Source organism: Danio rerio, chromosome 15 (genome assembly GCF_052040795.2).
Source record: "Danio rerio strain M-AB ecotype USA chromosome 15, GRCz13ab, whole genome shotgun sequence".
Taxonomy (NCBI): Eukaryota; Metazoa; Chordata; class Actinopteri; order Cypriniformes; family Danionidae; genus Danio; species Danio rerio.
Genome location: NC_141035.1, coordinates 35,087,216 through 35,102,510, shown reverse-complemented (window position 1 = coordinate 35,102,510; position 15,295 = coordinate 35,087,216). Strand labels below are relative to the sequence as shown.

General features: G+C 33.1%; 1 protein-coding gene across 6 annotated transcripts in view; it reads right to left on the bottom strand.

Moving 5' to 3' along the window:
• Positions 1-244: 244 nt before the first annotated feature.
• The window catches only part of arfip2a (ARF interacting protein 2a), an 18,075-nt gene continuing 3,024 nt past the window's right edge, over positions 245-15,295 (bottom strand). For 2 of the 6 annotated variants that reach the window (XM_087282800.1, XM_087282801.1), the window contains 7 exons: positions 13,799-13,907; positions 10,863-10,943; positions 10,414-10,529; positions 8,204-8,425; positions 5,836-5,993; positions 1,392-1,566; positions 245-1,282 (listed from right to left, as the gene is read on the bottom strand). In XM_087282800.1, coding sequence (XP_087138926.1) covers positions 1,127-1,282; positions 1,392-1,566; positions 5,836-5,993; positions 8,204-8,425; positions 10,414-10,529; positions 10,863-10,943; positions 13,799-13,907 — 1,017 coding nt within the window. In that variant the 3' untranslated portion in view covers positions 245-1,126. 6 annotated transcript variants of the gene reach the window in all.

Below are 15,295 nucleotides of genomic sequence, written 5' to 3'. Positions count from 1 at the left end.
AAATCTATGTGCAAATTCTTGTTAAAACAAACCAGCAAAGTTCTTCTATTCCTTACAGATACGAAAGCTTTACATTTCTTACAAAAAACATGTCTGATCCATTTGTACTTATTTCCTTTCCTGACTTGTAGCAGATGCTACTGGTAGACTATGGAGACGCCGTTCAAAAATCAGTTTGTCTGTCATCTGGCATTAAAAACAGACATGCAAGACAAGTCACACACCACAACACAAACTCATTAGATTCTTTCGCCTTCAAATGCGTTTTAATTTCATAGGTGGAACTGCACACTTTACATAAATATAAATATATTAGCCTTCTTATGACACATACCTTGAGTAACTTGTCTGTCATTCCAATACCTTGATGCAATCTTCGTCCAAATGACCTCATATTTCAAAACAAACACATAAGCACAACATTCATTTCTTTCAGCTCTACTCTATGAGGATAACACATTATATCATTTGGCCTGCGAGGTGGTTCACTGGATACCGAACAGTTTGGTGAACATGACTAAGAATGCCTAAGAAAATGTTTATGTTTTCACAGAAAGTGAGTGATATGATTGTTTTATGTTTTTGTTTTCTGACCAGCCCATATAATATACCTATAAGTAAGTTAAGGCAGCTGTAAAACAGATCCACAGTTAGTTTTCATTAGCCATTTGGCTAGAACCTAAAGGGACAGTTCACCCAGAAATGAAAATTTGTTCCAAACCTGTTAGAGCTTTTGTTGCTCTGTTGGACAACAACATTTTGAAGAATGTTGCAAGCCATTGACTTTCATAGTATTCGTCTTTCCTACAATGGAAGTCAATGGTTACAAGTTTTCAACATTCTTCAAAATATCTTCTTTAGCGCTCAACAAAACAACAAAAGCTCTAACAGGTTTGGAACAAGTCAAGGGTGAGTAAATGATGACAGAATTTTCATTTTTGGGTGAACTATCCCTTTAATATTCATCTGTAGGTTTTACGGCTTTGAATAAAACGGGGTTTGGCAACATAAAAACATCTACATCTTTCATCATTCACACGAATCACATTTAAAGCATCTTGCTACATCCCCGTCCATCCACCATCCTGTTTCCCTCTTTGAGTGTCTCTTCACGTGGACAAATCGATCACTGTTCCTCAAGCCACGATGGCTTGTCAGAACCGGGGGGCTTCAACTTCACATTGAACTGTCTGAGAGTCTGTTCCAGCTGCTGCTGGTTTCCAGCGAAATATGCTGAGATGGCATTATGAAACAGCAGGAGCTGTTTGTGCATCACCTTTACCTGGAAAACAACAGAAGAGAAGTGTGAAGAAAGCAAAACTAAACCATGCAATATCTCCGATGTCTGAAACAGAGCTGATGAAAAACTACAGTGCATGTCAACAGGGTACCTTGTTTTCCTCCAGGAACTTGAGTTTGATAGTGACATCACTGTGCAGCCGTTCATACTTGTCTTTCTGAATCTGGTACTGTTGTTGAGCTATCTCTATGCGCATCATGGTTGCAGCATCCCGCGGACCCGCACTCAGCTCCTCCAGGTCGCTCCTGTAGGCATCAAACTCCAGCCTAAAACAAAACGTTAGTATAAACAGTTTCAATAAACCTACACTGTAAAATCCAACAGTCAACTTTAATAAAGGAAATGAGTGTAGTTAACTCAAAGTTTACTGAAAGTTACTTCTACTTACAGTTGAAGTCAGAATTATTAGCCCCCTTTTTTCTTCTTTTTTAAATATTTCCCAATTGATGTTTTACAGAGCAGGGAAATTTTCACAGTATGACTGATAATATTTTTTCTTCTGGAGAAACTCGTATTTGTTTTATTTTAACTAGAATAAAAGCAGTTTTACATTTTTTAAATACCATTTTAGGGACAAAATTATTAGCCTCTTTAAGCTAAATTTTTGATCGATAATCTACAGAACAAACCACTGTTATACAATAACTTGCCTAATTACCTTAACCTACCTAGTTAACCTAATTAAATTAGTTAAGCCTTCGAATGTCACTTTAAGCTCTATAGAAGTGTCTTGAAAAATATCTAGTAAAATATTATTTACTGTCATCATGGCAAAGATAAAATAAATCCATTATTAGAAACGAGTTATTAAAACTATTATGTTTAGAAATGTGTTGAAAAAATCTGCTCTCCGTTAAACAGAAATTGGGGAAAAAATAAACAAGCGGTCTAATAATTCAGGGGGGCTAATAATTCTGACTTCAACCGAATTTCAAAAAAGTTTTTAACTCAGTGTTGAAGGTAACAAGTTAATTAAATACCTCATTATTTCAACTTAAATGAAGTAGGTTCACAGTACTGATATAGATTAGTTTTTTTTTTACTCAAATTGTTTGTAGCAATCGGTTTCCTTAAACGGTTTGAGTTGCCTTAACTTATTGGGTTTTACAGTACTCAGTTGGTTTGAGTTGTCTTCATTTATTGGGTTTCACTGTGCTTCATTTACTCAAATGGATTAAATACAAAGTACTCATAAGGATTTAAGTTTTTGAACTTAAATGGTTTGCTGCAATCGTTTTCTTAAATGGTTTGAGTTACCTTAACTTTTTGGGTTTTACAGTGTATGCAAAATAAATAGGGTTTTCATCATAGAGGTTTATGGCTGTAAATGTAAGACACTAGGACTAATTTAAGATCAAATAAAGAACACTTTATCAATAATATGAAGGAAACATTATACATCAATGTTAGCTGAATGTAACTTTATTGCCCTTATTCTTTACGCAAGTGTGGTCGCAGTCATTTGAATCTTTTTGGCTGGAGTCTTCAGGTCTCATTCACTTCCATTTATTTTTAGATGTTAAAAACAGCTCATTATGCTGATTGATTTTGCAAACTGATGTTTTTATATTATTATTCTACTATACTGTACTGTATACTGTATAGTCATGAACACACTTGTTTGTAGAGCAAGTATTTTTATGTTTATTACTCCTAGTCATTTCTCCCATAGGCAACTGAATCGGAAGTTCTAAAACAATCACAAAAACCAGCACACTTCTGCTTTGTAGAATAAGGTCAATAGGTGGCAAAACAATTAATTGGTTATATTAGCAACACTTTAAAGTTTGCACGTTGTACGAATCTCCACTTTAAAAAAAAGTATTTTACAAATATAGCTTACGCTTAGAATAAATCTGCTTTTAAAAATTAAAATATTGAATAATTTTAGATTTCTCTTTAGATCTAATCAAACTGATTGAGTGCATACAGATCTACTATAAATGCTATTTATTAACTATCAATGTATACTAAAAAGTATTAATATTGTCCATCCATTAGAAAAAATATTTTTATTTATTAATTAACTTCTTTGACAGTTTATGATTTAAATAAGTACAAAAAGCTGCCAATGGCCTTTTATTTTGTTATTCAAATGCAAAAGTACATTTTATACACACATATTTGTTCATGATTAAAGTGTAAACTCACTTAATATTGTTCACTTTCTAAGAAATCAACATTTAATTTCTTCATTTTGCATCTCAAATAAATGCATATTGATTCAAGGATGTCTGTATTGGAAAACTAATGTAAGGAGAAAGATATTCACTTTTTGCAGTGCATGCAACATTTAATTCCAGAACTGTAAATTCAATACTTTATACTCGGATTTCATTTTCATTTTATTTACATCTTAAGCTGTCAGTTTAAACTAAAATACTGAGGAAGACATTCACTTTGTGCAGTGCATGCAACATTAAGTACCAGGACTATGAATGTAATACTTTATACTCTTGATTTTATTTTCACTATATTTACATCTTAAGCTGTCAGTTTAACATGATTGTTCATCCACAATTTACAACTCTAATGTGATTTCCTCCATCATTACACCATCATGTGGTTTTAAACAGGTTTGACTTTTTATAACAGGGAAAATAAAAAAAAAGATGTTTTGAAGGATGTTCTACCCCTCTAACTTACTGAATTCAATATTAAATGCATTAGAAATAACACATCTTTAATCTTGATAAGGTCAATAGGTTGCATAACAATTTATTGGTTATATTAGCAACACTTGAAAGCTTGAACGTTAAACGAATCTCCACTATTTAAACAAATCTGCTTTTAAAAATAAAAATATGGAATATTTATAGATTTATCTTTAGATCCAATCCAATTGATTGAGTGCATACAGATCTACTATAAATGCAATTTATTATTTAGCAGTATTTACTAAAATGTATTAATGTTGTCCTTCCATAAGAACAATTACTTATTTTACACATAATCAATAATTTATTTAATAGTTTATGATTAAAATAAGTACAAATATCTGGCAATGGCCTTTTTTGTCATCCAAATGTGAAAGAAAATTTTAAACATATATATATATATATATATATATAAACATAGACATATTTGTTCACGTTTAAAGTGTAAACTCACTTAATATTGTTCACTTTCTTAAAAATCAACATTTAATTTCTTCATTTTGCATCTCAAACAAATGGATATTGATTTAAGGCTGTCTAAAATATTGGGGTAATATATTTTTGCAGAGCATGCAACATTTAATACCAGGACTATGAATTTAATACTTTATACTCTGATTTCATTTTAATTTTATTTACATCTTAAGCTGTCAGTTTAACATGATTGTTCATCCACAATTTACAACTCTGTTGTTATTTACGCCATTATTACACCAAGCGGTTTAAAACCGGTGTGACTTTTTACAATGGGGAAAATAAAATAACATGTTTTGAAGAACGTTTTGCTCACCATTTCATTTTTATGTTCCAAAGTCATATATAATTAGAATGACAGTCAAGATTGCGAGTAAGTGAGGACACCTTTAATTTTTGGGTGACCTACCTCTTTAATTTAATGAATTAAATATTAAATACATTGGAAATAACCCACCTTGAGGCCCTACATTAATATTGCCAAGTTTACAAGTTAATACTATATATGATGCTTACGATAAAGGATGTGTAAAAACAACTAAGACGTGACACAACAGGCAGAGTGTGTTTTGTCATAACGATGACATCAGACTGACAAATTCAATTGAAAAATGAATTCCTGTTTACTGTAGGCTAAACCTATGCCTATGTTCAATGACGTAGATATCAAGCAATACAAGAGAAAATCAACAATCCACTTCTAAATCCCTGTTATGCAATGTCTGTTCAGTGATACATAGTTGAAATGATAGTTTCCATTCACATCATTTTCATTTTCTTGCTCTTAAACAACAGCAGGATGATTTTGTTAATGGAGTATATGCCGAAGCATGCTAATAGGACTTTTAAGCGCTTCCGGCGAATTGAATGCCAATGCAAAATCCGGTGCGTTTAAGGTCTGTTTTCTTTAAAAATAAGCGATCTCCACTAACTGAGTGATATCCGATATAAAGTAGGTCTCAGATTGTACAAGAAGCACTGCATTAAATTACATTTCCTCCGCCATATCTTTATAATATGAGCATTTATTTTACCCCAGTATATTCAATGGAGCTTCTGCGTTAGACTGCCGATTCTGATGAGCGCGTGCGAGTAAACGCCTTTTTGTCTCGTTTTACGCATGAGCAACTAAATAAATGCTACAGTTCATTTAACTGAATGTATTTTAATGACATTTCAACATCGATGCTGTATAAGGAACCGTATAAAATGGGAAAAAGTTCACAATAACAGGTCACCGGAAGTGTATCAGCATGGGAACAGCACAAGCTCGGCATATACCCTATTAAAGGCTTTTCTATATGTTTTTTATTTGATCGATCAATATCTATTTGATCCAATTAAAAAATGTATTGGCTAAAAACACAATCACTCATCAAATGTTACATTATAGCGCTAAAATACCTTGCATTCTCATACGTCTTGATGGTCATGAGAGTGTCCTCCATGGTTTTGTTGACTAGCGTATTAATGCTGGACACAAAGAAATTAATGGCACCCAGAAGCGTCTCTCCATTCTTGCATAGCAGTCTTTGTGTCTCTGCATTGTAGCCAAACTCATCCTGCAAGGATATTAAATGAAGTTCATATTAGGGCATGTACTGTACCTTTATTCATAAAGTTATTCAACCATCAAATAGAAGTACATGCAAATCATCCCTGAATACGCTACATTTCACACACTTTAAATGATGTATTCACTACATGTGAAAATAGCCCATGTATTTTGCTTGTGTGCTCAGTTGAAATGTAAAGTTATACAAAGCTCCACTGAAACATTTTAATATCAATTATTAAGTCTTGAAATTTTTTATAATCTAAGCAGTTGATGTGTGATCAAAAATGACTAGCATATCATACAGTAATGTCCAGATGATTTATTTTATGACAATTTGAAATGAAACAAGGTCTAATCTTTCAATTTTTGTCAAAGTATGAGTATTTATAAGAAAAATGAGAACTGAAAAGCATTTCACGAAACATTAGCCTATAAACAATTGAATTTCCATTAACCTCTCAGTAAAGTCTTAATTACAGAAGGTATTTGATGAAATTAATTTGTGTAAATATTATACTTCATCAGGTAAGAGTGAAAACAAATTTATAATTACATTTAGTTGAATTATTTGTAATGTAAAAAACTTACTTGAGTGTTGTTTACATGGATTTTTCAACTCAAATGTTGTTATTGGTTGTTATTAATTAGTTGAATTTAACAGTGTGGCCTTTGCTAATTGTAGACTTATGGCGAACTTACACTATGTACAGTTGCCTTGAACCGGGTCAAAGCACCCTTGTCCCCCCTCCCGTGTCTGCAGACGGCCTGCACTCACATTATATTTGGGCCTGGGCACGCTTACGTCATCAATGATGCGCTGTTAAGTAAGCGCTCTTGCTCAGCACAGTGGAGATTTCTTCAGTTATATCGTTTAAGTCGTTTGATATGCGGTGACATGCAGTCAAATATTTTGCCGAACAGATCAGCCACTTTTGACGCTCACAAACAATTAACAAAGTCCTGGTGCTGCAGGAATTAGGAGGTTTGCTGAAGGTGCAACTGTCGTGCAGTGAGGGGTTTGCATCTGTAATAAACTCTGAAAGTTTGCATTGATTACACAGTAAGAATGATTAATAAATCCGTGTCAAACAGTCCCTTAAAAATCACGTCTCGCTTTCAGTCTCACCAAAGACCAAGTGAACTTGGTGCCCAAGTCCGATTCAGAGCACTCGCATATATCAAACGATTCGGAAAACGGGCCTAGGCACGGTTCGGGTATCATAGTGCGAGTAGGCCCTTAAAGGAACACTCCATTTTTTTTTCCTGTTAAAAGTCTCATTTTACAAATTTCTGAGTTAAACAGATGTTTAAACATAAGTTGGCGGTTCATTGCGCTGTGGCGACCACAAATTACTAAAGGGACTAGACCGAAAATAAAAATGAATAAACGAATGATGTGTAAGTAATAGGGGTCCTTATATTATTTAGATAGAGTACAAATAACAATTCATAGTTTTTATCTATACAATTTTTTTATGATTTAAATTGTTTAAAAGATGTGACAAAATTTTATCACATAAAAATCTGTAATTTAATTTTAAATGAAATTAAAAAAATATATTTGTGATGTTACTGTAGTTTTAGTCTGTTAGTTTTAAGCATATCTATTAGCTTGGTGATCCTAAATAAGGACAAAATTCACATTTAGAAGATATAAAACTGATAGAAACATCCAAAGTTTGCCATTTCCCCCTAAACGGATCAACGATTTTTTTCACGTCAGCTCATACTGCAGTTTCTCTTCAAATCCTGAACAATCAAATGCTATCTAGTAACTGACATGCCCCGCCCCCTTCAATACTTTTCATTTGATAAAATGAAAACTCTATTGGCTCTTCATTTAAAGGGGAGGAGCTACACTATGTTCCACTCTCTTTTCAGTTTTTAGTTTAGATTACGTCATACATCAAACAGAAAATGCACATTTCAAAGCACTTCACTTTAAGTTGTTTGTATTTAAATGTACCAAACAGTGAATTTAAAACCAAGGTATTTACTGAACAATAACCTATGTTATGCCTCTATTATATAATGATAAAGATTCACATTTGAACACAATTCAGTAAATTTATTTTAATCAACCAAATAAATTTCTTGTCTTTCTTTTGACTGTACAGGACATTGCAGTAAGATGCAGTGATACGATGTAACCAAATATAAAAATGGCTTAACATCTGCAGCAAGAAACAAGGACAGAAAAAAATTATACATTACCTGCAATTCTGGGGATTTCTGGCTAAGATCAGCAAAAGTGTCCCCGAGAGCCTGCTGAGTCTGCACCATGTTATAGAAATGGTTGGTGAGCTCACGCGCAAGCCTCAAAATACGCTCGTACTTCAGCTTAGTCTCTCTCAGCACATCAATCTGAGCCTCCAGCTCCAGGTCCACCGTCTTCGTGCCACGACCGAAGCGCTCCGAAAACATCTGTTTTGTGCACTGATTAAGAAAAGACAGAAAAGGATACAAATTAAATCAAACTGTAGCTTTACCTAACATTTATCAAGTCCTGTAAAAGCAACCCCCCATTAATTTGTGACCCTGAACCACAAAAGTTGCATGGCACTACAGCGAGGAATACACTATACCAGGGGTCTCATACTCCCAGCTCACAGCGCATTTACACCCTGCCATCCTCTGGCCCACAACTGATGTCAAAAATATAAGATTTTTATATAGAGACTCGGCCCCTCAAAACACTATCACTGAATCACTACCATTCTTGTGCTGTCCCGTATAGCCAATTGTGGTTTTGACCCGCCACCTACTGGAAGTACTAGAAGTATGCACTATATTGTATTGTATTTCAGCTTTACTTTTGTTTTTTCTCAGCGTGCGGTCGAGAGTATGCATATTATTTCTGTGGCTGATTTAAATGTTGAACTAAATGTGCACAAGTGCTCTTTTTTTAATAAAGCTAAATTTTTGTAAACATTAAATGGGTCATTTCATTATTATCAGTTTTATACCATCTGTATTTAGTTGAACAAACACTGTTTCATGGCTTACACATTATGCTGGTGGTGTAATATATGCACATTTTTTTAATATCTAACAACCACCCCAAACCCTCATACACACGCATATATATATATATATATATATATATATATATATATATATATATATATATATATATATATATATATATATATATATATATATATAAAGTGCATTTAAAAAAATACATTAATGGAGAGTTAATTTGATTGATTTAAAGATGATGAATTCAAAAATGTACACTTATTGGCATTGCTTCTGTAGAATTGTCTTTGATAATATATTTGTATGTACAGTTGAAATCAGAATTATTAGCCCCCCTTTGAATTTTTTTTTTTTTATATTTCCCAAATGATGTTTAACAGAGCAAGGACATTTTCACAGTATGTCTGATAATATATTTTTCTTCTGGAGAAATTCTTTGTTTTATTTCGGCCAGAATAAAAGCAGTTTTTAATTTAAATTGTTTTAATTTTATAAACATTTTAAGGTAAAAATTATTAGCCCCATTAAGCCATTTTTTGATAGTCTATAGAACAAACCATCATTATACAATAACTTGCCAAATTACCCTAACTTGTCTAGTTAACCTAATTAAAATACTTAAGCCTTTAAATGTCACTTTAAGCTGTATAGAATAGTATATAGAAGTTTTGTAAAATATATAGTCAAATATTATTTACTGTCATCATGGCAAAGATAAAATAAATCAGTTATTAGAAATGAGTTATTAAAACTATTATGCTTAGAAATGTGTTGAAAAAAATCTGCTCTCTGTTAAACAGTTGAGGGGGGGTTAATAATTCTGACTTCAACAGTACATAATAGGAAATATTCATAAAATAGTCAACAAAGAGGGCAGTTTGTTGAGGTTTTAAAGATTTACATAATTTCATTCATCAGAGCTGTGTTTAATTAGTCCAAAGTGACAGTAAAGACAAAATGTTACATAATAATTAAAAATAAATGCATTTTGTCTTCTAAATTTAAAATATAAAGCAATCCAGCTATTTTAAACATTAATAATTATAAGAATAGGAGGATTAAGAAGGCAGTTAAAGAATAAATCTGAGGACTGTTGTATGGTGCTGAAAATTCATCTTTGCTATCACAGGAATAAAGGACATTTTTAAATCACATTACATTACAAAGTTTTTCTTTTAAATTGCAAAATATTTATTTAAAAATATTACCTATATTATTTCTGACGATTAAACACAACCTTATAGACCACATGGAACTAGTTGGAATCATAACCGAACTAACTAGAACAAACCCAGCATTCTGTAGAACTGAATGTAACTGATGAATTTGTTTCACACTGACTAAACTTCATACCTGATCTTTGATTATTTTTGTTTATTTATTTACACTGTATAAAGTGCTATGAATAAAAATAACAAGGCTTGACATGGTAGGATTGCTACCTTGTACGTGTTAATGCTCCACTTTTTCACTGTGTCAAATTTCTCCACAGCTACTCCTTTTGTGGCCTCCTCCGACATCAAGGATGGGTTGCTGTTGCTGTGGTGCATGCCGGGAGCTGAGGGAAAAACATTTTGCAATAAATATGCATGCATAAAAACATTATGGATTTAAGAAACACCAGTTTGAATACCGTAACCTAGTTGTGTCTATAAAAGGTCAGTGGTCGCAGTAATGACTTTACAGAAATCTCATTTAGTCACAGAATTATTGACAGAAAGGATGTTACTATATTGAACCATTATCAATGCTTTCAATGTACATAACCAACAATCAATTACTCCTGAGACTGAAACATGAATAGGGACAAGATAAAAAAGTGATGACTGAAAAATGAGAAATGACTGATAACTGTGGGTTGACATGAATGTGTGAGGTGGCCCTGGGATACCTGGGTAATTTCCCGGCTGGTTTGCAATTCGACTGGCAGCTGATTGGCTGGGAGTGATGCCCCTGGATTTGGAGCGAATGTCTGAAATGAATGAATAACAGTGGACGGGTGGAGGAATGGGATGGACGTTTAGTTGAAGTGAAAGGCCTTTATGGAAATTGAAACACTGTTTCTCTGTGTGTGTGTGTGTGTGTGTGTGTGTGTGTGTGTGTGTGTGTGTGTGTGTGTGTTTTGTGGGTGGGTAATTAGTATGAGTAATACAAATTAATTGGGTGAAACAATAATTGTATTGTGATGAAAATTACAGCAGATAATGAAATGCAAAATGAATTATCAAGCTACTTATAACAATTAATTATGATAATTAATGAATGATAATAATATTTTTAGCAAAATTACACAGTAAATGCCAAAAAGTGAAGGTTTATTATCAGCAAAAGGATGAAAAGAGAGGAAAGTTAGAAAAGGATAAAAGTGGAAGCAGAGGATGATTGTGCACAGTGGCGGTCGTCAAAAATGTATTCAAATAAACAGTGTCAATGACTACGATTATATACACACTGGTGGTGTAAAGGATCACAAATGTCACGCTTCGGATTACACATACAATTTTTAAATCACGGATCGGACCATTTTTCAGATCAGCAAAAAAGGGAGGAGACAAATGTAATTTGCTTTCCATTTATACAAAAATACAGTTGCAATCAGAATTATTGACCCCCCTGTTTATTTTTATCCCCAATTTCTGTTTAACGGAGAGCAGATTTTTTTTAACATATTTCTAAACATAATAGTTTTAATAACTGATTTATTATATCGTTGCCATGATGACAGTAAAAATATTTTACTAGATATTTTTCAAGACACTTCTGTACAGCTTAAAGTGGCATTTAAAGACTTACTAGACTTAAGACTTACAGTAACTGGATTATTAGGTTAAAAAGGCAGGATAGGGTAATTAGGCAAGTTATTGTATAATGATGGTTAGCTCTGTAGACTATTGAAAAAAAAAATATAGCTTAAAGGTGCTAACAATTGTGACCTTAAAAACTACTTTTATATGGCTTTTAAAAAATTAAAACTGCTTTTATTCTAGCCGAAATAAAACAAATAAGACTTTCTCCAGAAGAAAAAAATATTATCAGACATACTGAGAAAATTTCTTTGCTCTGTTAAACATTATTTGGCAATTATTTAAAAAAAGAAAAAAAATCAAAAGGGGTTTTAATAAGTCTGACTGCAACTGTATTACTGCCAAAAACTATTGGTTTTACCAAACATAACTTAGAACCTGTAATTTTAATAAATATAAAAATCAAGTAAGAACCAAAAATGATCTTTGCTACTGTTGCTGATAATGCTAAATATAGAATATTTATATCATATATTTATTGTCAATTAATGATTCAACAATTCAAAAACAAAACTTTTACTATAGATGGATCATCATGTTTGTCGCCACCTGTTGGTTAAATAATGTAATTGCTACAACATTCATCAGCGTCAAGTTCTACTAAATGAAGATTTTAATCTTTACCATAAACATCATTGTTTATATCTGAACTATAAACTGTAAACTCCCAGTACTTCTGTGTTATTTAATTGTTTGTAACTAACAGCAAAAGTCTAAAAACTCTCTCGATCAAACACAGATTTGAATGCATCGCTTCGAAGGATTAATAAACTTATGCAAATCATTAGCATTTATTATTCATGTTACGGAGGCTTGAATTGAGATGATGATCTTTTAATGTTTAATTGTGCAGCTTGACAATGAATGCATTAATGCAGGCTAAACAAGCATTGACTGTAAATACCTTTAATTAAAAACCCAAGCATATAGGTTCTACCACAACTTCACATTTTACAGGGAAGTCTAAATGCTTTCATACATGTGATTTGAATGACGTGGGAGGCGATCTCTCTGCAATTGTTATAAATGTTGGATTAACCTACAAGTACAAAAAAGTTATTAATCTGCGAGTGACGTGCGATCCGAACTGTGTCGTGATCCGTTACACTCCTAATACACACTAATGATGAATTCTTTTGCTGAGCCAATCAGTTTGCTTTAACTGAATTAACTAATATTTTAAATTTTAATTGCTTAAAATATGAATTACTATAAACTTTTAATAGTGGAATTTATAAAGAAAATCAGCATTACCAATGATGCACACCCCCAAATATCTTTAGCTTCATCCACTCCCATAAAGCATCATCTTTTTCTTATGTTTATATATATATATATATATATATATATATATATATATATATATATATATATATATATATATATATATATATATATATATATATATATATATATCTGATTTGTAAACTTGATGGATATCTAAATGATGTAACAATACATAAAATAAATCAAATCATTTCTCACAGACCGCCACTGGCTGTGTCAGTGGGGTTAGGTACTCTGGGATGTGAGATTACATTACTGTTATGTTAACTTGTTAAGGCCAACCATGTTACTGAACATACAGGAAACACCATTATTGTGCATTTCACAGTACAAATGCATTCAGCTCACAAACAACCTTTTTTTATTATTATAAAACAAGGTTTATGTTGCATACGCAAACATGCATCCACCATGCGACAGTCCTCAGCATCCTGTAGAAAAGAGCCAAATGGTTTGCTGTTTAAAATGCTGACGAATACATTTAAGGGAGAAAGAGGAAGCTGTAGGGACAAAGCCTCTAAAATTAGATCTTCCGTCAAGTTAGCATGCATACTCAAAGACACCTGGTTTGGGTGCGTTACCACATCTTCTCTCAAAATACTCCGGGTTGAAACGAATGGCTGGTCCTAAACATATACGTCAGCAGAAATGTCATTTGAAGCTGCATGACTCAGATGCTGCTTCAAATCGAAGCAGAATTGCACTTTAATTGCAGAGATTTTTGAGTGCACTTCACCTTTTATGGAACTAGTAGGTATGATGCCCTCTGCTGCCCCTCCATAGCCTCCAGACACAATGCTGGTTTCGTTCAGGTTTGGTCCAGACACCATCACCTGCTGCAAGTCCTGAATGGGATGTGGTGAAACATCAGAGTATTTTTACACTGACATAATTATACAGAGACAAAGCACATTTAGCACAGACTGCACACTAGATGGGGAAAACACAAGCGGGTCTCAAAAATGAGGATGGAGCAGTGTTATTGTAGCTTTTTTAATTTATTATTTTAAACACAGTTTTCACTTTTTTATATATTTCAGTTTTAGTTTTAATATTTCTAATTTTCACAGATTTGTTTTTAAATAACTTTTTATGTAACATTTTTATCTCAGTTTTCTCCGAATTACAGAAAAATGTAATGTTAAAATAATGTTTAATAGTTTTAGTTGACAATAAGGAAAAAAAGAGACGGTAAAAGCTTTGTATGCAGTGTTTACGTAATAGTTAAAAAAGAATTAAAAGCCTTTTCTGTGCTTATTTAAGAGTACTTTGTTATATATTCATACATAAAGCCTGTCATTCACCCTAATAACTACCCACTTATTAAGAGTTAGTAAAGAAGAAGTTGGGTTTAGGTTTTGGGTAGGATAAGGGATGTACACTACCTGACAAAAGTCTTGTCGCTTATCCAAGTTTTCATTCATTCATTCATTCATTTTCTTTTTGGCTTAGTCCCTTTATTAATCTGGGTTCGCCACAGCGGAATCAACTGCTCTATCTAAGTTTTAGGAACAATAAATAATATTTTGACTACTAGTTGATCATTTGGTAACAGAAGTGGCTTATATAAAAGGCAAAGACAAGGCAAAAGTTTTGTCACTTAACAGAAATAATGTACAATAAAGAATACAGAGTCATGGTGCAGTGGAAAAAGAATAGATATTGTGTATGGTTCCCATGAGCTTGGACCACTGCATCCATACATCTCTGCAATGACTCAAATAACTTAAAGTCATCCAGGAAGGGCAACAGAACATAAAGAGTTCATCAAGATTATTTGGATTCATCGTCAAATGCCCCCTCCATCTTCCCGACATGCTCAATAATGTTCATTTCTGGTTACTAGGCTGGCCAATCCTGGAGCACCTTGACCTTTGCTTCCAGGAACTTTGATGTGGGGGCTGAAGTATGAGAAGGAGGGCTATCCTGCTGAAGAATTTGCCCTCTCATATGGTTTATAATGTAATGGGCAGCACAAATGTCTTGATACCTCAGGCTGTGAATGTTGCCATCCACTCTGCAGATCTCTTGCACTGCCCCATACTGAGTGTAACCCCAAACCATGATTTTTCCCTCACCAAACTTGACTGATTCCTGTGAGTCTTGGGTCCATGCGGGTTCCAATAGGTCTTCTGCAGTATTTGTGATGATTGGGAAGCAGTTGAACAGAAGATTAATTGGAAAAATCTAACTTCTACCACTTTTCCTAATAATCAACTAGAAATTGAGTTAT